The following is a 23,150-nucleotide window of genomic DNA, read 5'->3' as shown; positions in this document are numbered from 1 at the left end:
TATATACATTAAACAGATAATATATATAAAAAAAGCAAGAAACAAGGAAAATAGTACTGGCCCCAAACCCTTACAGGCTACCACCATTTCTGGGTAAATACAAGAGTATTGCCGGTTCTTCATCTTATCAATATTGATATGGATTGATGAATCTTTATATTAATCTTTATATTTATCAGAATGATTCATGAAAAGCTGAAAAATCTAAATCTAAAATCACATTATTTAAGGCCGCAGGCGCTTTAATTACACCAACAGGACCTCCTCTTCCCCTTTACAAATTAATGTAGCTCTACAGTATGGACTATGGATGGCCGAAGTCTAAAATCAAGCATCTCTCTCTGTTGATGGATACAAAATAATTATTTTTGGACGTTATATTATCTGTGAAACGTGGTGGATTTTTGCGACAATTCTGCAACTGTAAGTTGCATCGATCGAAGGGACTAGATTCTTATATAATCGTGTTCATTAGTTTCAGATGTATCCATTCATTGCACAATAATTAAGATATCCCTTAGGCTTTTTCTTACTGAATGATCTAGATTTGATGGAAAAATAAGAAAAATATCCATTTTCTTGTGCTTTTTATGTGCCTTTTAGTCATATTTTTCAGTCTAAAAAACGCTAAGCAAATTTCAACAACAAATTTTGGTATATTGATAAAGCTGAAATCTTCCTCTATCTAATGTGTAATTTTGGTTGGATTCCAACAATTGTACTAACAAAAACAGCCTTAGACTATTCTTGAACTTGTCCGCAACAGTAAACTTTACTAAAAAGTCGGAAATCATGTGACAATCATTTTTTACGTTTTTTATTGGATTCAGATTCCCTCGAAATTTCCTTTTTTTTAATTTATGCCATAAATATTTCCTCTCCTTTTCGCAAAATATTTATGTCTCTATTGTGATTTCTTTTTTGGTGAATTTAAAACTCTAGCAAAATATGGAAAGTTGATGAACTCCTAAACCAAGATCTCTTATTACAGGTCATCAACTGTAAAAGAAAGAGAATTCCTGTGTATCTTGCATGCTAAACTTTGCGTTTTATTCTGAGTTAATTAATATAGATCTGGAACCGCCTTATTAAGCCCCTATTTTTTCCAGGAGTTGTTATTTTGCGAGACATGTGATACTGTTTTTTGCGTGCGTTGCACAGAGGGATTACATGGTGGGGGTTCTGATCACACAGTTATCCCATTTGCAGTGGCTATAAAAAGGATGTCTGAGATTCTTCTTTATCGTGCTAATGAATGTATCGGAAAGGTAATTACAGGTAGAAACTACTTAGCTTAGCGTAGAGCTTCAGAATAGCGAAATGCAACCGCGTTATTTAAATCTATTTAATATCAAACAAGCAGTGTTGGATAAAGGTGGCTGGTGCTACAATGAGTTGTCAATAATAGTAGCAGTATTTAGTAGTAATAGTGTGATTGGTTAGGTAAAACCATGTATTCACTTTGTTTTTTAAGGTTAATAAACACCCCCTGAAAGTTTCACCTTAATACCCTTAGTCTGTTTGGTAACTCTAAATCAAATATGCTCCTCCTCCCAATAACTAAACCTGTGTGTAAGCAATGGGCAACTTACACAACTTTCCTTTCTTTTTTCGTTTTCTTTATTGTTAGGGGAGACATAACGAATTGTCTCTCTGTCTTCTTTGTATAAAATCTATGTATAGTGTCTTTGTTGAAGGAAGTCATTTACAAGCTCCTCTCCCCAAGGGCTGTGGGGGCAAGATTCATCCCCGGATTCATGGCTATTGGGCCTTTCGAACTATTTAAATAAAATGGCTATTTCAAAATTTTGATCGTATGTCTTTGGGGGAAGGGCAGCTAAGAAGGGTTTGTGAGGGTTCGTTCCCCTCCAGTCAATTGTGACTGTTAAAAAGACACAAAATCTTTCAGTTTCCGATTGAATGAGCCCTCCCCGAAGTTTCTTCCAAAACTCCTTCCATGCGAAGTGTCGTGGTGAAAAACAAAACACATTAAACCCCTATTGTTCTTTACTTAGCTGCCTATGAAATAGTATTTGACACTCTAAAGCTAAACTTTGATATCCTTTAATAAAATGGAAAATGCAGGCATGTAAAGTAATCAGATCATGTGATAAAGGAAGGACTCGTCTACATTGAAGAAAATTTGATTCTAACTCAAGTTTAGTTAGTCAGTCTTTTTTATCAAATTATTTAGTCTCAAAATTTGCGATACTTCTAAATAAAGCAGTGAGAATACTTCAAACTTACTATGCTTCAAAACTTAAGAATACATAGGAGACAGAAACATTATTTTATTTTTATTTTTTAGACTTGAAACATATAGCAGGAAGTTAAGGTAGTTATCTGTTTAGCCAGTACACACTCGAGGATTTGAATCTACTGGTACGGGGTGGAAACAACTGAGACGCTTGGGAGATAGATAGGATATATATAATTTGGGCTGTATATTTGCACATTAGGGGGGTTGGAGGTTAATAGCGGGGCTGCATGCAAAATGTAACTTGACCTAACTAAAATACAAACAAAATATTTATCAAAATATAGCTACAATGTTGTTTTCCACTGGGCCGAAACTAATGGTCTCCGTATACAAGCAGCAATAAACCGGTTATTGTCTAATTTTATAGATAAAAATTCTCGAGTGTGTGCTGGCTAACAGCACACACGAAGTAAATACTGTTATATGGTATTTTAAAATACAAAACCCGAATAATAAATTGTTTCTGCGAGAGGTCTCTGTTTATTTGGCCTCCGGTGGTCTAGAACATATCAACTTATTTCTTATAAATTTGAAAGATCTAGATTGACAAATTGATAAAGAATGAACATCTCAAATAAACATAGATTGACAGACAAAATTCCAAACGAGTCGGCTGGACATAATCAGAACTTTGTGAAAAAGAACATATTTAAGTATTATTTATTGAGATTTGATCATGGAGCATTAGCGTCTTTTCGTATTTTTTTTATTGTTGTTTTTATTTCTTTGACTATCATGGGGTTACCTTCTTTGCACAAAACTTTTGGACCAATTGGAGAAAAACCTATCCAACAAATTGGAGACAAAACTTTTTTGGCTATTCTGATTGGACAAATACATTCACCATTTTTTCTTTTTTTTTGGCCCTAGTCTTCTTGGCTGCGCTAACCTTGCCTGAAATTTTCTAACGGTACTTTCAAGCTTTTGTGTTTTCTTTTCCCGTCTAAAAATTACGTTCTGCTGATTGTTAGCTAACAACTGATGGTGTCTCAGAATAATGTTTCCGTCGTCCTAACAAATACCTGCTAGCTAACAGTTGGGCGATGGAAAAAAGCCTCAGGTTTGGACTCTATTCTAGTTTAATGAAACACTTTTGTTCGAAACGTTTTAGTTATTTGCCCAGAGTTAAAATGAAACTGAGCATTTACGCTATCCTTTAAATTTTCTAAAAATGTCAAAAAGACCGCTCTCAGTGACTTAAATAAAGAGTATGGAGAATTGATAAGAGAGTAAGGTTTGGCACTTTAGCACTGGTTTAATAGAACCTAAAACTACTAGCTCCACTAGCAGTGCAACGTTATCCGGAAAACTGAAAAAAAAAAATCTAAAACGAACTTAAGTTTAATGAATTAAAAATTTGACTTTTATTAAACGTCAAAGTTTATTTTGATCAAGTGGGAAATTTGACAAATTTAACTTTTTGTCTTAAAAAATTTAAAAATCCACAGTTAAAAAAAGGCTGATAAGAAAAAAAAATTATTATCGAGAGTCTAAAAAAAAAACTAATTTGAAACAGAAAGAATATGTTAAAATAAGAAGACTGTAATGTTGAAGGATTCAATATAATGGAAAGTAATTATGATTAACAAAAAAGTGTTAATTCTCACACAAGTACAACAAGATATCAGCTTGTACAATTCTAAAAAAAACTTTTTTTTTTGGTTTTGAGGGGATAATTTTAAGTCTTTGGAGGGAAATGTGTTCCTCTGTTTGAGACCTCGTTTCAAATGACGATGTCGGAGTAGGTAGAAAAGCCTTGAACTCAACTTGCCCACAGGCTTTTGGGCTTCATGATTTTTTCCTTTTTTGATGTTCATGGTAACGTTAATTTCACTCTATTATGGTAACGTCTATTATTGTCCTATAGTACTTTTCAAATAAATGAAAATAAAAGGAAGGATTGAGTAAAGGGGAAAAAGGAAAGATAAAGCAAATATAATTATTAAGTAAAGGAAACATATACCGTCTTATTTCTTATTTGTTTTATTGCAGTGTAAAATTGGTGCAGTGTAATTTCATTTAAGTTATAAATTAAACTTGACCAATCTTGAATTGCCGGTCAAAATTTCCAGAGCAAAGTAACGGTACTTTTTGCGTGCCAGAATTTATCCTATTCTATCTAAATTTAGCAATAGTTTCATAAGAGTTAGGTACTAACATTCCTTTTTAGGTTAGTGTTTCCAAAAAGAAAAATGATGTTTTTATTTACCCTTCTTAATATTTTAGTTAGCGAAACAGATTCCAGATACTCTAGAAATTGCTTGAGATTGCGGATAGTCTAGAAACTGCTTGACTTATTGATCAGTGTCAGCTGTAGGGATTTTTTTATTCTTTACAGTAAATATATGGCAAAACAGATAAGAAATATTTTTTTTTCGATTATTATGATTGTAAGAAAATGTCATTATTTTTTTCGTCATTCTCACTGTCATCAGTTTTCTGAATAATAGGTTGCTAGTCTTGGGAATTTGGTAAGTACCCCTTTATACCTTATTAACCCGTATAAGAAAAACAATTCTCTTACATTTTATATGGGCTTCAAAATAACCCTTGATCCACCAAAGCACCTCCTGTTTAGTTACAACTACCTCTTTAAAGTTATGAAATCTTCTTTGAGATTGTATTGATTCTCATACTTACCTGATTTTTTCCAGTTCATTATCTGTGGGGATGGGTGTAAATGACAAGTCTTGACTTCGAAGGGAAAAACCGAGGAGGAAGGACTTAGAAATACACAATAGACGTGGATAAACAGAAAACAAACAATTAGATGTTTACACAATAACCTGCCCCCCTCCAAAAAAAATTCTTTATCTGGTATGTGAATGCTGTTTCTGACTATACAAAAAGCAAATACCACAAACATGGAGAGTTTAAGTTGATTTTTGTTGAAGTTCTTTTTTTGAAAAACCTTTGATTTTTTTTACGGTATACTTTTATTTTAGACTAAAATATTGGGAAGCAAATATGTCAATATTTTAATAGGATAATGATCCATCTCTATGAATGCCAGTTTGGAAAGGAGTTTTTTCTGGACTTGCCGAGTGTAATCGAAGCTAAAAAAACTCCTCTACGATGCGGCTGTACCTGGGACTGAGCTTCCGAGAAGACAGGGGCCGAAGGCTTTGGAAAGCCATCTGAAGGATATTTTAAGCATATCGTCACGAGAAATGTGACGATGAAGACATAGACCTACCGATGTTTGTAATTCGTTCTCCAAGTGATGTACCTGTCATCCCTGCTTTGGTTTATTCGAGTTTGAACGCGAAATTGAATAGAATGGGACACTTCCTAAAGACTGTTTCAAGTAAGTTCGATTCCTATGATAATCACTTTCCACCACTGTCTGCCTGTGCGACGCCGTCAACTGTCTCTCACTCCACTGTTGTTGTCTCTAATGTGCCGCAAACGCTAAATGACCCGATAAAACGCAAAGAAGTGCTCGATAAAGTGAGATGTCATGACGCAGTTACCAAGCTGAGTTTGCGAGATGACAAATGGCTAATCAATGTTAAAAAATCTGCTGCTGAAGAATTCAAAGACTCTATTTCAGTGATTTTAGCTGAATCTCCATCCAAGGTGTTCACTAAGTGGTTTTTCGGGATAGTCAGAGGAATATCGAAGGACTTAGACCTCTCATTCTTTCAAGGATATCCAGGTGTGGTGGAAGCTATGCGGCTCGGTGACACTGGCAAGGTTAAGCTTGAGTTTTGTGACTCCATGTCAAAAGCCAAGGCTATGCAAAATGGTGTTAAACTTTGATATGAATATTTATCTGTGAAAGAATATCTGTCGGCACCTTGGTGCTGTCTAAAATGCTGTTCGCCAGACCATAGAGTAGCTGATTTTGCAAGATTGGTTGCGAAATGTGCACGCTGTGCGGGCCCTCATATTTCCACCAAGAATTCTCCCCGCCAGCTTGATGCAAGATGTGCCAATTGTGGTGAAAATCATGCCTCCTTTAGTCTTAGATGCAAAGTGCTGAGAGATATCATTGCCAAGAAGAAATGATTGTGCCTGTTTCAACTGTTTCGCTTAATATAAATGGTACTCGTTTAAAGGAGCATATGATTGATGAATTGTGTGACCAGTTTGACATAGTATGCCTTCAAGAACACCTCCTGACTAGTATTAACGTGTTGAAAAGCAGTCGTAATCATTCCGTTTTTACAACTAATGCTGAGGTCACTTTTGGTAGACCTTCTGGAGGCCTCGCGTGCATTGTTAAGAATAAACCTGAGTTTGCTCTCTCCAGTGTGTTTTCACAGTGATAAATTCATCCTTGCGGTTCGGTTTGGTAATACTGTGCTGATAAATGTGTATCTCCCATGTAACAAAAAAAAAAATATTCCCGCTTTAAACGCGTATATGAAAGCCTTGGCAAATCTTAAGGCTATTCTTGCGTCTATTGTATCGAATGGTTATGATTTCACAGTGGTTGGTGACTTCAACACAGATATTAAAAGTCAGCCAATTCGATCCGATATAGTCCTTGATGCTTTTTCTGCTTATAAAATAGTCGAGAAGTGTTGATTATTCATATATTCACCAATCTGGAAGTTTGTCTAATATTGACCATGTAGTTTCCTCGCCAAATATTAATGTATCGACTGTTCTTGTTCATGAAGACGATCGTGATATTGACCACCTCCCGATTTTGTTCTCTGCTTCACTAGTCGCTTCCCGTTCTACTAGACCATTTACACATAGTTCTAAGTGGTTTTACAGGAATAACTGGAGTAGAGCTAATTTGCACTTTATATTACTACATTGTCCGCGTTATTGAGTTCTATAAAAGTTCCTTATCATTTGGTTCAAGTTACTGACCGTTTCTCAAATGATAAGGAGTCTCTAAATGAATAATATGATAAAATAATTTGGTGCTTAAAACAAGCAGAGGCGACTGCTGTTCCTCTAGAAAAAATTAAAGTTAAAACTAGAAAACCAGAATGGGTTTCGGAACCAGAATTAAAAGTTATAAAGAATAAAGCTAAGTTTTGGCTACGAATATGGGTGTCTTACGGTCGGCCAAATCGAGGAGTTGTCTTCGTTCGAAGCAAAGTACCAAGCGTGCTTATAAAAACGTTTACGGCAGTCTAGGGTATCTGGTTTGGATTTTCCTGCGTCAAGAAAGGAGTGGTCTCATGTTCTGAATTCGGATAAGCTTAGTAGTGATTTTTCTGAAGTCCTATAGCAGTTCATACTTGGGTGTCGTATTGTAATGATATTTTCGGCAAGGTGAACCGGGAAGTTGAAAAGCTTTTTAGTACCCTTCTTGAGTTGTGTTTGCCTAATCGTATTTCTCAGAGTAATGTACTACCAGTTTCTACTGTTGATATTGGTCAAGCTATTAAGAACATGCAATCTATCTCTGTTGGTCAAGACGGACTTTCGTATTATCATCTAAAAGTAGTTTGCCCAACTTTGATAGATCACCTTCAGCTACTGTTTCAGATGTGTTTATCTACTTCTATGGTTCCCGACAGTTTTCTCTGTGGCACAGTCGCCTCGGTTTTGAAGCGTGGAAAAACATCGTCAGAGTCTAGTTCTTATCGACCAATTACTGTTTCGTGCAATCTTAGCAAAGTTTTTGAATATATTCTTCTCCCTTTCATTTCAGAAAACGTTAATTTTGGTGAAAAACAATACGGCTTTAAAAAAAGGCTGGGATGTCGGCACGTCCATCGTGTTCTAGCTTCCCTCCTGTTGCAATCTGCTAATAATAAATCTCCTCTTCATATCTGTGTTCTTGATCTTTCGAAAGCTTTCGATAGTATAGTCCACTCACATGCACTCTATTCCCTTTTTTCCAACAATATTAACCTTTCTATTGTTGTTTTGTTACCGTACTGGTATTCGAATTCTTTTATTCGGGTAAAATGTAATGGAGTAGTTTCTGATTCAAAGGTGTTTCTTCGGCGTGGGGTCCGTCAAGGTGGTGTGCTTTCTCCAATTATTTTTAAGCTATGTTTTGCTCCTATCCTTTCATCCTTGCCTTCGACTTTCATTTCTGATGGAATTGATGTCTCGTATCTTGCTTATGCGGACGATGTTGTCCTTGTGAGTCGTTCTAGGGCTGGGCTCTCACATTCTGTCAGCTGGATCTCAGACCAGTTCAGACGGATTGGGCTTATGCTGAACGTTGATAAGTGCGAATATACTTCATTTAATTTGAGTGCGAGTCTCTTAACTGCGGTTTTTTCTCTATTCCCTCTGTCTCTTCTTTCCGGTGGCTTGGTCTTCACATTACTAATAATCTCAAAACACTTCGGGCTCTGACAGTTTCTAATGCAAAAAAAAAAAAAAAAAATAAAACAGATAGGATATTCAAAAATTGTTGCAAAGAGAGGGAGGTACAATAGAAAAGCGATTGGGAAATTATATTCTTCATTTTGCGATCATTCTATTCTTTTTTTTATCTGGTTTTCTTCCAATTCTGAAGCATAAAGATATGAATTCTATCCGGACTTATTATTTTAAATTTTCTCGGTACCTTTTGTGCCTCCCTCAGTGGTTCTGGAACCGGCAACTAATATCACGATATAGCCTCTCTGATTTACGGGAAAAAGTGACAGTGTTTGCGTGAAAGCTGTCGTTTTCTGCAGGTCTTACTGCACACCATAATTTGCGTGGTTTTATTTAAGTAATTTTTAAGTGTGCGAGTTTCTTTTTTTTTTTTTTTTTTTTTTTTTTTTTTTTTTTTTTTTTTTTGATGTACTCCGCTTCTTTTTTATAGTGGGTAATAAATAAATTATTATTATTATATATGTATCCAATGTATTTTAGGGTTAAAAGATAAGAAGAAATTAGGGTTAGTTCAGAGGGGTTATTAGGTTTTTTTTTCTAATCCTGTAATGGCTAGGATCCAACCGGGTGTTTTTTTGGTTTTTTTTTTTTCGTACTCCTGATAATAAAATAAAAAAACAAATCTTATTTCTTTCTTTGATTTTTACTCTAAGACTCCCTGCTTAATTGTAATCTAATTCATCACTATTTCCCTATCATTTCCTTTACTTTTCTACCTATCTACCTTAACTCATACTCGGCATTCCATAGCTTTCTGGCTTTCTAATTCCTCACATACCTAATTTTTTCTCTTCTAATACATTTTATCTACATTTTGCCTAAAAACAATTTTTTTCTATCGATTTCCCCATTCATACGATTCTCCATCCATTAATTTACGATACAATAATATCAAAATTCACATTCTAGCTACCCACGGCCACAAGGGGCTGCTCCCATTCATTGGGTCTATAATATATAACACTAAAATACAAATTTACAATACATATACATTTTTGAACTTTAGAGTCTTTTCACTTTTCTTAAAACACTAAAACGCTTTTCACTACATTTACATAAATAATATAAAAAAAACACAATTTTTTTTCGAATAGATCACATTTCATCATATTCTGCTTTCGCTGGGTGTTATTGCGTAGCTACAACAATCCTCAAATAAATTTCCCAAAAATCAAACATTTCACAATCCAGGCGAATCGTATCCCCCTCAATACATAAAATAAATTCCGCTAATTCAAATATAATTCTTCGATCTAAGACTTCAAATCTAAACTCTATAATCGAAGTCAGAAAGACTTTTAATCAGGAATATATCGAAATTGTTTTATTTCCATAGCTCTGAAAATTATAGAAATTATCTTGTGAGCCAATCACAATACTCTTTAAGAGTATTCTAGAAAGAGAATCCGATGACACTGCCTTTTAAAAACCTGATTGGTTCTTGTGAGGAATATTAAGCTCGTGAAAAGAACAAAAGTTTTGAGTCGCAATATTTTTAGAAATAAACTCTCTGTTCCTATGTGATCAAACCTTAGAAACTTTAGGAAAGTTTATCTTAAACATCAATCTTCCTTAGAATACAGAAATATTACTAAACTTATCAATATTTAATTTAAGTTTTATTAATGTTCAGGCCTAGATACCCTTAGGAATAAGAGACTAATAAAAATGGTTAAGTTTTGGGAAAGGGTAACATCATTGCCTGAGGATAGATTAGTTAAGGTATAGAGAGATGATAAAAGATAATAGGAAAGATTCTTGGTCAAATAAAGTAAGCAAAATATTGGATAGTTGTGGGATGTCAGGAATTTAGAATCAGGGAGTAGGCATAGGAGGAGAAGTTGCATCTGTGGTAAGAGAGGTAAAGGTTGTAGTGCAAGAGCAGGAAATCCAGTTGTGGCAGACTGGCAGGATCGCGGCAGCGTCTCTCGGTGTGTACGTGGAGGGCAAAGAGGCATGGGGGGAGGAACATTATTTTAAATTGGGGCTTCAGGGGGAGGATATAAGGCTGGTCACTTCAATAAGGGGTCATTTTATGCGTTTTGGTAAAAGAATGAAGTATTTGGGAGGTATAGGTCGCGGAAAGGTGTGTATTTTTGTCCGATGAAAATGACGATTTAGAGCATTGTATGTGCAATTGTACGGAATTGAAGGATTTCATGGTAGAAAATATGGGATTTGGGTAATAGGGAAGGATCGGATGGTGGAAGTTTTTAAAAGTAATCGTAAAGTGGATATTAAGGATGTGCGGAAGTACATCCGTGTAGTCATACAGCAAACAGAGAGAGTTTTGGAGGGTGGACTATAGGCAGGACAAGAAAAGAATGCTTTGAAAAGATAAGTATTTACATAATGGTGGCGTAGTGTTTTTTTGTGAGTTGTTTTTCTTATTTATATTATTTTTGTTAACCATGGCCCATTGAGGCTACAGTGTTGCAATATATCATATAATGCAATAACAACATTAGCCTGCTATTGTTATTGCGTATGAGAACTGTGCATTGTTAAGGTATTTTGTGTCTTATTATATGTGTTTTTGTTATTGCTATCGTTATTGCTTTGTTATTATTATATTACGGTATTGATATTGTTAGGTATGTGTCGACTATGTCCGTAAGCGTTTGTTTGCTCATATTTTTTTTGCCATGACCCAAAGAGGGTTTTGTAGCAATAAATATCTATCCATCTATATCTATTTTATATCACGATAAAGATTCCTAATAATGCTGTGCATTGTCCGTCCAATAAACTGAAAAATTTTCTTAGCCACTGGGAAAGGATTGAAAATGATAATTCTAAATTGCGATCGTTGTTTCGAAGGTTGACATGAAAAAAAAATGTAGTCAAAAAAAGATTAGTCTTAATTTCTCCATAGGACTTGGTTCCAAGAATAAAAGATTCTTGCTACCATTAAGTTGGTGCAATATAATCCCCATCATTCCTCTATCCTTTTTTTCACTTTTCTCTCTTTTCTTTAGTAGGGTCTATCAAATTGAAAAGTAAGCCATTTAACTATCGAGGAACAGTAGCTAATCTAATTTTCAGTAAAGAAACTGAAGAAATCGCCATGTCTCCCTCTCACCACTCACCATTTTATTGTTCTGGTATACTTGTCATTTTTTTTTCTTTTTTCCTATTTCGATAAAATTGAAACCCTTCCAAAAAGCACATGGGCCTCGTGGATAAATTGAACATATACGCCTGATACCCCATCCCCCATACAAACACACGGAAATAAACCAAACCAGGTCAACACGAAGAAAATTTCTAGCATAGCCCTTTTGTATTACTTTGATTCTCAGTATACAGTTAGCAGAATGGTCATGAAGATATATTTCTAATTCATTCTCATTAGGAGTAGGTAGGTCAGGTGAAATATTATTTGTTCTAGTTTTTGTTCATAAATTTCAGTTTGTTGTTCCAGTTGCGAGATGCTGATACAGTGGTTTCACAAGAAATTCGAAACTTGGAGAAAAGTAGGGAAGATGTAGCAGAAAGCATTGAAAGAATTTTCAACGAACTATATCTCCTTATAGACAGGAAAAAAGAAGAAGTTCTTACAAGTCTGAATCAAATAAAAGATGAAAAGAAGAAGGTATTGGAGGTGAGCTATTTAAAACTCTTTTATTTCGACGCTTTTTATATCCAATTGCCCTGTGGCCATTGATTGTGGCTATGGCCAACACTGATTTTTCTCATTTTATTTGAATTAAATTAAAAAACAATTTTTTTTTTACTGAAAGTAAGAAGCGACATTAAGACTTAAAATGAACATAAATTATTCCGTATATGAAAGGGGCTGTCCCCTCCTCAACGCCTCGCTCTTTACGCTAAAATTTTTTATTTAAAAAAAATAGAGTTGTGAGAAAGAGTCAAACTTTAGTATAAAGAGCGAGGCGTTGAGGAGGGTATAGCCGGAATTTCGCTCCTTACTTTCAGTTAAAAAAACTTGTTTTTTTAATTTAACTTCTGAAACTTTTTAAATTAATGCAGGTTTTGATTTTGGCTCACCGTACATGAGTAGTTAAAACGAAATTTGCATATTAATTTTACTTTTTTTTTGCTAAATGGCTTTCTCGAAAGTTGTTTAATTTTATTTACGGACGTTTTTATTAGTAATAAATATACGTAATTTACGAATAAACTTACGTAACGAGCTTCTTTATTCGTATATTTTTATAACGTATATTAGGGGGGTTCACCCTCCCCCCCCCCCCCCCTAGTCAATACTTCGCTCTCCACACTAAAGTTCGAATTTTTTTCCATTTCTTTAAGGATGACCCTTTAATTTTCGCAGATGACACTGCTATTTCTTTTCGTCGTGTTTCTGTGGATGAGTTAATTAATAATGTAAATATGGTACTAAATGATTTAAGTTTGTTTACGTCTTTAAGTATGTTGGAGGTTAATGTAAAAAAGACAAGTTTTATGGTTTTTCGTCGAATTGGTTAGCTAGATCTCGGTGGGTGAATATTATTTTCTGGTAGTTCTCAATAACGGGTTAATTTAATGAGGTATCTAGGTTTTTACCTAGATTGGAATATGTCGTGGAAACGTCATAGTGATCTTGTGGCATCAAAAGTTGTAAGAGACCTTGGAATTATACGTAGATTGAAGCACTTCGTACCAGTTCGGGTGATGTTACTTCTTTATCATGCGATTATTAGCCCCTATATATCGTAGTAATATGGGCTAGCAATTTTTTTGGTATTTTCAGGCGTGTACATGTATTACAGAATAAGGCAGTCCGTTTGATAGGAGGGTACGTTAAAGAAACTAATAATACAGTAGCTTGTTTTAGGAAACTAAAGGTGATGGATGTGGGACAAGTTTGTTACTACCAGGCTGCGGTTTTTACTTACCAGTGTTTTCATGAAGTGTGTCCATCCGTGTTTTTAGATTTTTTTCGACAAAATAATGATTTGCATGATTATTATACAAGGAATGCTAATAATCTGGTAACAGAGTAAAGGAATTGAAGTCGAACTGAATTTCAAAGGAAACATGTGGGCCAGGGGTTATGGAATTCCCTCCCAGACACTGTTAAGGCGGCTGAACACCAGCTTTTGTTTAAACAAGTAAATAATTTTTTTGTTTGGGGGATGAGGAACCGTGATTCAGAGATTGATGATATATGTTATTATCTATTTTCTTTTGTTATTATCTTCCTTTTTCCCTTTTTTTATCTTTTCTTTTCTTTTTTTTGTGTCTTATGTGAATGTTCATCAGTATGTGTGAAAAGGAAGTTTAAAATTTACAACTTATTTTTTGAAATTTAAAACTTATTTTATAAGTATGTTGAAATACTTTGTGGTAACCGCCCAGTACTAATGCATTTATGTCTTCCAATGGGCGGTTACTTATTGATCATGTTTAACTAGGTAATATTGAAATAAATTAATTTAACCTAATCTAACCTTGTCAGAAAGGCCGTTAGTTAGAATAAATAGCTCTTATGAAAGTACTAAAAAAAATATTTGGGGTAAAGAGCGAGGTATTGACTAGGGGGCGATAAACGTAATAGTTTCTGTTCGTTTTAAGTTTTGATGTTGAAAAGTTTTCAGTTGAAAACTTGTTTTTGTATTTAATTTCTGATCGTTCTTTTTAAGTAATGCTGGGAAATCCAGCGCCGCCTTCATAGCAATGTCCCTTCCCCCACGAAAACTTCCTCCATGAAAATATCCTCCCACGTAACTCCCAATCCACCCCCAACTACCAGAAAAAATCCCCCCTGAAAACGTCTGTATACGTCCCAATAACCAATACTATATGTAAACAGTGGGCAAAGTTCATAACTTGCAATCCTTCCCCCGGGGACTGTGGGGGATGAAGTCATTCTCAAAGACATGGTTATTATAATTTTTGACCATGCTGAACAAAATGGCTATCTCAAAATTTAATCGAGTGACTTTGGGAAAAAATGAGCGTGGGAGGGGGCCTAGTTGCCATCCATTTTTTTGTCACTTAAAAAGGGCATTACAACTTTTAATTTCTGTTCAAATGAGCCCTCCCGCTGTATTCTACGACCACTGTGTCGATACGATCACCCTTGGGGGAAAAAACAACAAAAAACAAATAAATACGCATCCGTGATCTTTCTTCTGGCAAAAAATACTAAATTCCACATTTTCAAACAGTTCGTGGTAATAACTTTAAGTAAGAAGCGACCCGGCTCAATGGTAACCGAAATTCTAAAAAACGGAATTTTGATACCAATAGATACATTAAAAGAATCAGATTTTAATGCTGATTTCAAATATATAAGTTTCACCAAGTTTAGTCTTACTAATCAAAAGTTACGTGCCTGAGAAAATTTGGCTGACTTTTGAAAAAAGGGGGAAAGACCCCCTAAAAGTTATAGAACCTTAATGAAAATCACACCATCCTATTCAGCGTATAAGAGAACCCTACTGTAGAGGTTTCAAGCATCTATCTAAAAAAATGTGGAATTTTGCATTTTTTGCCAGAAGAAAGATCACGGATGCGTGTTTATTTGTTGTTTTTTTTTTCCAGGGGTGATCGTACCGACTCAGGGGTCCTAGAATATCGTGGGAGGGCTCATTGGAACGGAAACTAAAAGTTCTAGTGCCCTTTTTAAGTGACAAAAAAAAATGGTGGGCAACTAGGCCCTCTCCCACGCTCATTTTTTTCCCATAGTCACCCGATCAAAATTTTGAGATAGCCATTTTGTTCAGCATGGTCGAAAATATGATAACTATGTCTTTTAGGATGACTTAATCCGCCGAAGATCCCGGGGGGAGGGCTGAAAGTTATGAACTTTACCCAATGTTATCAAATAGTATTGGTTATTGGCAAGTATACAGACGTTTTCAGGGGGGATTTTTTCTGGTAGGTGGAGGGAGGGGGGTCAGGGGTTATATGGGAGGATATTTCGATGAAGGAAGTTTTCATGGGGGAAGGGACGTTGCTATGAAGGGGGTGCCAGATTTCCCATCATTATTGAAGAAAAAGATCAGAAATTAAACAAAAAAAAGTTTTCAAACTGAAAGTAAGGAGCAACATCAAAACTTAAAACGAACAGAAAATATTACGTATATGATTGGGTTCATCCCCTAGTCAATACCTCGCTCTTTAAGCCAAAGATTTTTTTAGTACTTTAATAAGAGCTATTTATTCTAATTAACGGCCTTTGTGATTAAGGGGTCATTTTTAAAGAATTGGAACAAAATTCGAACTTTAGCTTAAAGAGCAAGGTATTGACTAGGGGGTGAACCCCTAATATACGTATTAAATATCTATGAATATAGAAGTTCGTTACGTAAGTTAATTCGTAAGTTACGTATATTTATTACTAATAAAAACGTTCGCAAATAAAATTAAACAAGTTTCGAGAAAGCCATTCAAGAAAATAAAAGTAAAATTAATATACAAAATTTGTTTTAATTATTCATGTACGGTGAGCCAATATTAAAACCTGCATTAATTCAAAAACTTTCAAAAATTAAATAAAAAAAACAAGTTTTTTTTAACTGAAAGTAAGGAACGACGTTAAAACTTAAAACGAACAGAAATTATTCCGTATATAAAAGGGGCTTTCCCCTCCTCAACGCCTCGCTCTTTACGCTAAAGTTTGACTTTCTCACCGATCTATTTTTTTTAAACAAAAAAAAACTTTAGCTTAAAGAGCGAGGCATTGAGGAGGGGACAGCCCCTTTCATATACGGAATAATTTCTGTTTGTTTTAAGTTTTAACGTCGTCCCTTACTTTCAGTTAAAAAAACTTGTTTTTTTTTATTTAATTGCACATAGGAGCTTGAAACCTCTACGGTAGTGTTCTCTGATACGCTGAATCTGATGATGTGGTTTTCATTAAGGTTTTATGACTTTTATGGGGTGTTTATCCCTTTTTTCGAAAATATGGCACATTTTCACAGGCGCGTAACTTTTGATGGATAAGACTAAACTTGATGAAACTTAATATATTTGAAATCAGCATAAAAATTTATTCTTTTGATGTATCTTTTGGTATCAAATTCCTTTTATTAGAGCTCCGGTTACTATTGAGCCGGGTCGGTCCTTACTTACAGTTCGTTACCACGAATTGTTCGATGAATTCAGTTATGCTGGCTTACTTGAAAAACTACACGAAGGATTGAAGACATGGAGAAAAAACAGGTATTGAAGTTTCTCCATGGGGTCTGAAAATCCGGAAACTGTATTTGAGGTCCGAATATCGGTATTTTCATACACTTTTTGCTTGCAATTATCGCCATTGGGAAAGGAGGCGGCTCTTTGGACCTGCCACCTGCTAACTTCTGTGTGGCACCATATTTGAACTTTATTATTCTTTTCTTTCCTCATTGTACAAGTTTTAATTGTAATTTAATTTCCTCTTCTGGTAGGGGGGGGGGTCTTCAAAATGGTATTACCTAGAATTAAGATGAAACAAGACCGTAAATGTTTGTCGTTGAACTCTGAATAATTATTTCCAAAGCTATTCAGACTGTATCCATTCTGGTGTATATTCTGGTAATAGGAATAGTAGTGATCATCGAGATATTATATAGAGAGGAAACAGGATAAAAAAATCATTTAGGGTAAATTATTAGTTCGGCAAAAGATTTAAGCAAACCAACATGGTCTGTTGCTCTGTTCTTGAATATGGTTGCTCTGGTTGAATATGGTTGAATATGGTTGTTCTTGAAGTGTTGCTCTGTTCTTGAATATGGGGATAAATCCAAGAAAGGTGCAGGTATTTAGTTTCACCTTTATATATAATAATTCTATTATAATGAGCTTCTCTAGCGAATGAGGTTGGATTTTATAAGTTAGGAATTCTTCGTTTTTGTTGTCATTACAGACCATACAATTTCCAGGAGGTGTTCATTCAGGACTTCACAGAGGCATGCTTGTAGAGGAGGAGCACAAGGTGTAGCTTCCGACCTGGAACTAATCATTATTCCATAAATATTCCTACAGATATGCGTAAATATCCTTTACTGATCATGTAATTCGTCTGTCTTGTTATGTTTTTATTGCCCGCTTCCCCCCGCCCCTTCCGAAATAAATTTTCTGCTTATGGATGTGACAAGTCCCTGTAACTATTTTTTTTGTATTAATATATACTCGTAATTTTAAGCTTTCCCCAATATTTCAAATGTTTTCTATAGATTTGATCCAATAATTACCCTTTAAAACGGACCTTTCCTTCCTTGCCTTGTAAACCTTGATTTGTAATGATGTGTTAAATTATTCACGCCCAACATATTGCTCTTGGGTGCTTACTTCAAGGTCACCCAAATGGTTCATTCCTTTTAATGACAAGGAAGGTTTTGGATACATTTTGGAAACATAAGGATAGGTTTTGGAAACATAAACTCTATCTGGAAATCAACTACGTAGAACAAAATGGCTAACTCAAAAATTGTTCCCGCCCAACATTTTGCTCTTGGGTGCTTACTTCAAGGCCACCCAAATAGTTCATTCCTTTTAATGAAAAGGAAGGTTATGGATAAAGAGAACCAAGGGCCCTAGTCAAATTGAATTAACTAGTTTATTTTTACCCACAGATACTACAAAGCAAATGCAGAGTACAATATAAAAAGGAGAAAAAAGAAAATAACCACGAAAAACACTGTCTCTCTCTCTTTCTTTCTCGGTCATTTTCCTATAATATCTCAAAAACAAAGAGAGAAAAAAAAATCTGAAGATGAAGAAAAGAAAGGGGACTATGGCCAGTAGAAGTAAAAGAAAAACTAACACGACACGGATATATCGCCTCTATAAAACAAGGCGTATTCAACGGTACAAGTAAATGAAGAAAAAGATAAAATCTAAAATAATCTATAAACCATCAAATTAATAAAATCTAAAACTAAGAAATAAAAAAGCAGTATCTATATTTACAAATGATAATACTGTGATAGAGGACAAATAGTTACTTCAATGACAACACAGGATCGACTGGATAAACTAAATAAATTAATTATTTTGTTACTGAATAATCTTTTTGTTAGCTTCCAATGTTTCTTTTCCCTGACACCGGATGGCACTAGTGAAAATTTAGATATCTATCACTATGTGCAGGTTTTTTGTACATTGAGAAATACAAACGGTTATCTCTTTTAATTATTAAAATATCAAGAAATGGTAGCCTGTTATATTATTCAAACCCAATTGTGAATTATCAAAGTTATTTAAACGATTAAGAAAAAGATTTAAGGACTCAGATCTGTGCTTCCAAATGCAAACAACGCTGTCCATGAATCTACGGCAAAAAAACAAGGGGAAAGTATAATGCTCTGAATAGCGGACGTCTTAACAAAAAACATATTTTGCTAATCTCTCAATAAATAGAGATACAGGTAATTTAAATTTTGACTCGATTTATGGCATTCTTCTTAAAAGTGAATTGCAACAGTGGAAGCTAGGAAGAGGATCATTGCGCAACAGCATAATTAATTTCATATTCATTATCTTTTATTTTAGGCAGTCGCTTCAGTGTTGTCATTGAAGCAACTCTATTTATTTCTTTGGTGCTCAATCACAGTAGCATCAATTCTATATCTTTTCTTCTTTTTCCCTTTTCTTCTTTTTTCTTTTATTTCTTTGTTTTAGGTTAGTTTGGATTTTTTTCTTTGTATTGAAAATGTCTTGTTTTATACAGGCGACATAATCACGTCGTTTTAGTTTATCTTTTCCTTATACTGATCGTAGTCCCCTTTGTTTCCTTAATCTTGATTTTTTTTTCTATTTGTCTTGATTTTTAGATATCTTAGTTTGGTTTTAGATATCTGTAATATCTCATTTCTAATACTTACTTAGTTTTGATCTTTTTTAGAACCAGCTGTCTCAGATACATGCTGAACGGTCAAAAGTTGAACGAGACTGTGAAGGTTTACAATATCAAATGGAGGTTCGAAATATAACAATGAAAATCAACGATTTAAAAAGTCGTATTGATGGAATTTCAGCATTGCTGGAGCCAATGGAAAATTCATTTCTTTCTTATGAAGAAGGTGATCTGTCTAGTACCTTGAATGAAGTCAATAATACCCTTGCCGGTATCGTGAAAATCAGGACAAGCAAAACGCATCCAAGTGCATGCATTGTTGAAATGGATGATTGTCATCTACATGTTGAGGTCAGTGCGAGTCTCGTCACATGCGATATTAATGGTTGTGAATGTTGTGAGGGGGGTGACCCTGTTAGTGCTCATGTTCAACATGAATCAGGATCTGTTGTTAAGTGCAATGTAATTGATAATAATAATGGTACATATGAAATTCGCTTTCGACCCAAGCTTTGTGGTGAACATTCACTTTCTGTCCGTATATTTGGAAGGCATGTCAAAAATTCTCCTATGTCCTTCATTTGTGATGGAAAAATTCCTTTGAAAAGCTTTTATGGTTCAAAGGGCTCAGAAATGCATCAGTTATCGCAGCCAGTTGATGTAGTGGCAGATAATAATGGATTTGTTTATGTTTTAGATACGGGTAACGACCGAATTCACAAATTGAACTATGATCTCAAACGAGAAGAAATCATCACGAACGATTGTCTCATAGGAAGAAGCTCGACTGGGATATGCATAAATGAAAGTGATAACCTTTTGGTTGTAAATTGGCGAAGCAAATTCGTCACAGAGCTAACATCAGTTGGTGAAAAGCTGAGCTCGTTTACGTGTACAGCATTCGAAGAGCCTGTTGCCGTTGCTTGTAGCAGTAGAGGTCAAATACTGATTGCTGACACGGGTCGGGGCTCCGTTTTTGTTTTTGACAATGGTAAATTGGTGAAGAAAATAGGTGGAAACGGTCAGTTTAATTTACTTGCTGGTGTAACCTGTGGTCCCAACAGAGAAGTGATTTGTGCTGATTCGAGATTGCAAGTTTTCTCCCAGAATGGAGATTTTCTTCGGGAGATTTACACTGAAGGAAAAGGTAACTTATTTTTTGTGTTCTTAAATGCTTTATAATCCAAAATAAAAACAATTGGAAAAAATTCTTTTTGGCATTTCGAAATGTGATTGCCCATGCTCCTTATTCTTTACTGACGTGAGGGAATCTTTTTAAAGCTTTATTCAAAGTATTTTCAAGATAGATATCACACAGTTTGAAAGCAAAAGTAATTGCTATTAAATGGGTTCTATTCTATTAAATGGGTTTGATTATTATTGAAGGTAATAAAAGTGAAATTGAACAATCTTAAACTAGGCTATTTCCAAAACAAACAGAAATGCATAGGCAAATCTTAAGACAACCTGATCTACAAATGATAATCAAATACACTTTAAACCAACAGAAATAATTACAAACAGTAGTAAGGCTATTACCCCTTTTTGGCAAGACAGATATCACACAGTTTGAAAGCAAAAGTAATTTTATCGACGAAGCAATGCACAATTGAAAAATATAATGTATATGTGCGTAGAGAAGTATATGTGCGTTGAATCAGAGACGCGCAAATTTTCATAATTTACGTGAAAAGTGCAAATGAAGCTAGATCCTTTGGAACGTCTAAGGGGGTAATAGCCTTACTACTGTTTGTAATTATTTCTGTTGGTTTAAAGTGTATTTGATTATCATTTGTAGATCAGGTTGTCTGCCTTTGCATCCACAGCAGCATCTGTTATCTTTCGGTTTTGTGTGATGGTCTGTTTCAATTTCTGTTTGTTTTGGGTTCCATTTTTTCATTAACAGCAATTTCTGTTCGTTTAAGTTAATGGATGATTTTATTTCATCTTGTTTAAGGATTTAATAATGCTCTTTTTCTGTTTGGATGATATTTTTTACGTTCGAGTCTTTAAAAATGTACGGTGTATTTTAGTTTATAAACAAACGAACCTACACCCACAAACTTAATTTTATGTATACTCTGGCTAAAATAGGTCGTTTGGGGTTAAGTCATTTGTCTGAATGCAGCAGAAAAACTTCTTACAAACATTAAGACGCTGACGTCAATAAAACATTGATGTTTAAGAGCTACTACTGAAACCGTATATGAATATATGATTATGTTTTGTTTTGAAGGAGGCGACTCTCAGACTTTTCAGTTTTCTGATTTTCTACTGTAAAATTTTGCTTTGAAGTCTGATGTTTTTTATTTCCTATGTCAAATCATAGTGGTCTGTGGAAACAGTCACTTTAAGCACCCTCTCTATCTCAAATTATCGATAATTACTTCACTAATTTTTACCTTCAATGTTATAAGTAGTGAAGGTTATAAGATATCTACGGGGCTTAAATATCCTTGTTGTGCAGCCCAATAAAATTAAACTAAAATCGCTGAATCTACAAAATCATTAGTGTTTCAAACTCTTTTCTTATACCTCTAGATACGTCCTCGTAGCTGTTGCAAAGCATTTTTAAAAAAAGGGAAAATCCTTTGGTCTAGTAACTCACCAGTAATTCAAATTAGAACATGGAATCTTGCCATTACTCAATACTATGCCCTATAAAAACAAATGCCTATATCTAATGTAAGTCACTTTCTGTTTCAGTACAAATATAATTTCCCTTTTGGTTTTGATTTTGCTGCTTTTGACTTCTTTCTTGTTTTCAGGGAAAGGTCGTTATGGGGGAATAGCATTGGATCCTCACGGAAATTTATTGGCAACAAGGATTGAAAGATCCCGTTCATTTGTCCAAGTGTTTGAATTTAAGACTGGTGTTCTGCTTTTCCAAATTGAATGCGAGGAAGCGAAATTCAAGAGACCAGCGGGTATAGCCTATGTGCCTGATGGCTGTTTAGTAGCTGTTGACCTAGGGAATGAGTGTTTGAAAAGGTTTCGATATTTTTAACTCGTGCAGATTTCTAGTCTTTTGCTCTTATAACACGGTTTTAATAGTCTTTTTATTCATATTTTCAGTGTATTTTCTTGATTATTTTGCGCCCTGGTAAACATGCAAGAATTAGGGGGGGGGGGCATTCATCAGGACGGCAAAGAGCTTTGGCTCTGGAATTATATGAAAGCATATAATAAATTGTAAGTTCTGTAGGAATAGGCTAGAAAAATCATTTCCCTGTTGTGCACTTGTGTTTTTCGCCCTTTGGTCTCGTCCCTAAGGATTTTTTCTAGTAAAATGTGTCGGATATTCGTCAAGAGATCAAAGTCGCTTGATTTTAAAATTGAACCGAAATATCTAACAAACAGTTTTAGATTTCGGAAAAAGGGCTCAAATGCTTGCCTCAAAAAATATGTTTGAGGCTCTAAAATGTCTTATATCCAAGAATTTATTGTCAAGACCTATTTTTTAGGATAGGGGATAGGGAGGAGCTTTCTGTCTATGCTACCCTCGTCAGCTCTATCTGCTAGTATGGGTGCAATATTCTGAGTCTTATCCAAGTTTTTGCTTCAAAATGGTAAACTGGTTTAAAATTTGCTGAAATCTTCTAAAAGAGAAACATAAATATTTTTGTGTATCATTTTTAAAGGAGATAAATTTGGCAAGAAAAAAATTAGATAAAGTTTATCAAAAGCCTGTAAACTTTTGGTTGCGTCATGAGCTTTGTACAAATTGGTACACTATACTGTAATTGGTAATCTTACCTTTGTGCTTAATTTTGGGTAATTCAATTCGTTAAAGTTTGTTTGCCATCAGTACTGTTGTATTATTGACTCCTA

At 34.7% G+C, this 23,150-nt stretch overlaps 1 protein-coding gene across 3 annotated transcripts in view; it reads left to right on the top strand.

Moving 5' to 3' along the window:
• The window catches only part of LOC148951687 (tripartite motif-containing protein 2-like), a 195,968-nt gene extending 173,300 nt beyond the window's left edge, over nt 1–22,668 (top strand). For 2 of the 3 annotated variants that reach the window (XM_089091306.1, XM_089091307.1), the window contains 4 exons: nt 1,110–1,268; nt 11,991–12,170; nt 19,368–20,466; nt 22,088–22,668. In XM_089091306.1, the coding sequence (XP_088947432.1) occupies nt 1,110–1,268; nt 11,991–12,170; nt 19,368–20,466; nt 22,088–22,326 (1,677 nt within the window). In that variant the 3' untranslated portion in view covers nt 22,327–22,668. The remainder of the gene's footprint in view (nt 1–1,109; nt 1,269–11,990; nt 12,171–19,367; nt 20,467–22,087) is intronic. The other variant, XM_089091308.1, reaches the window with a different exon arrangement.
• Nucleotides 22,669–23,150: the final 482 nt, after the last annotated feature.

This window comes from Artemia sp. Qi Xiang Cuo, chromosome 6, assembly GCF_049724085.1.
Source record: "Artemia sp. Qi Xiang Cuo chromosome 6, ASM4972408v1, whole genome shotgun sequence".
NCBI lineage: Eukaryota > Metazoa > Arthropoda > Branchiopoda > Anostraca > Artemiidae > Artemia > Artemia sp. Qi Xiang Cuo.
Note: the sequence above shows the minus strand (reverse complement) of the source record. Positions and strands in the feature narration are given on the sequence as shown.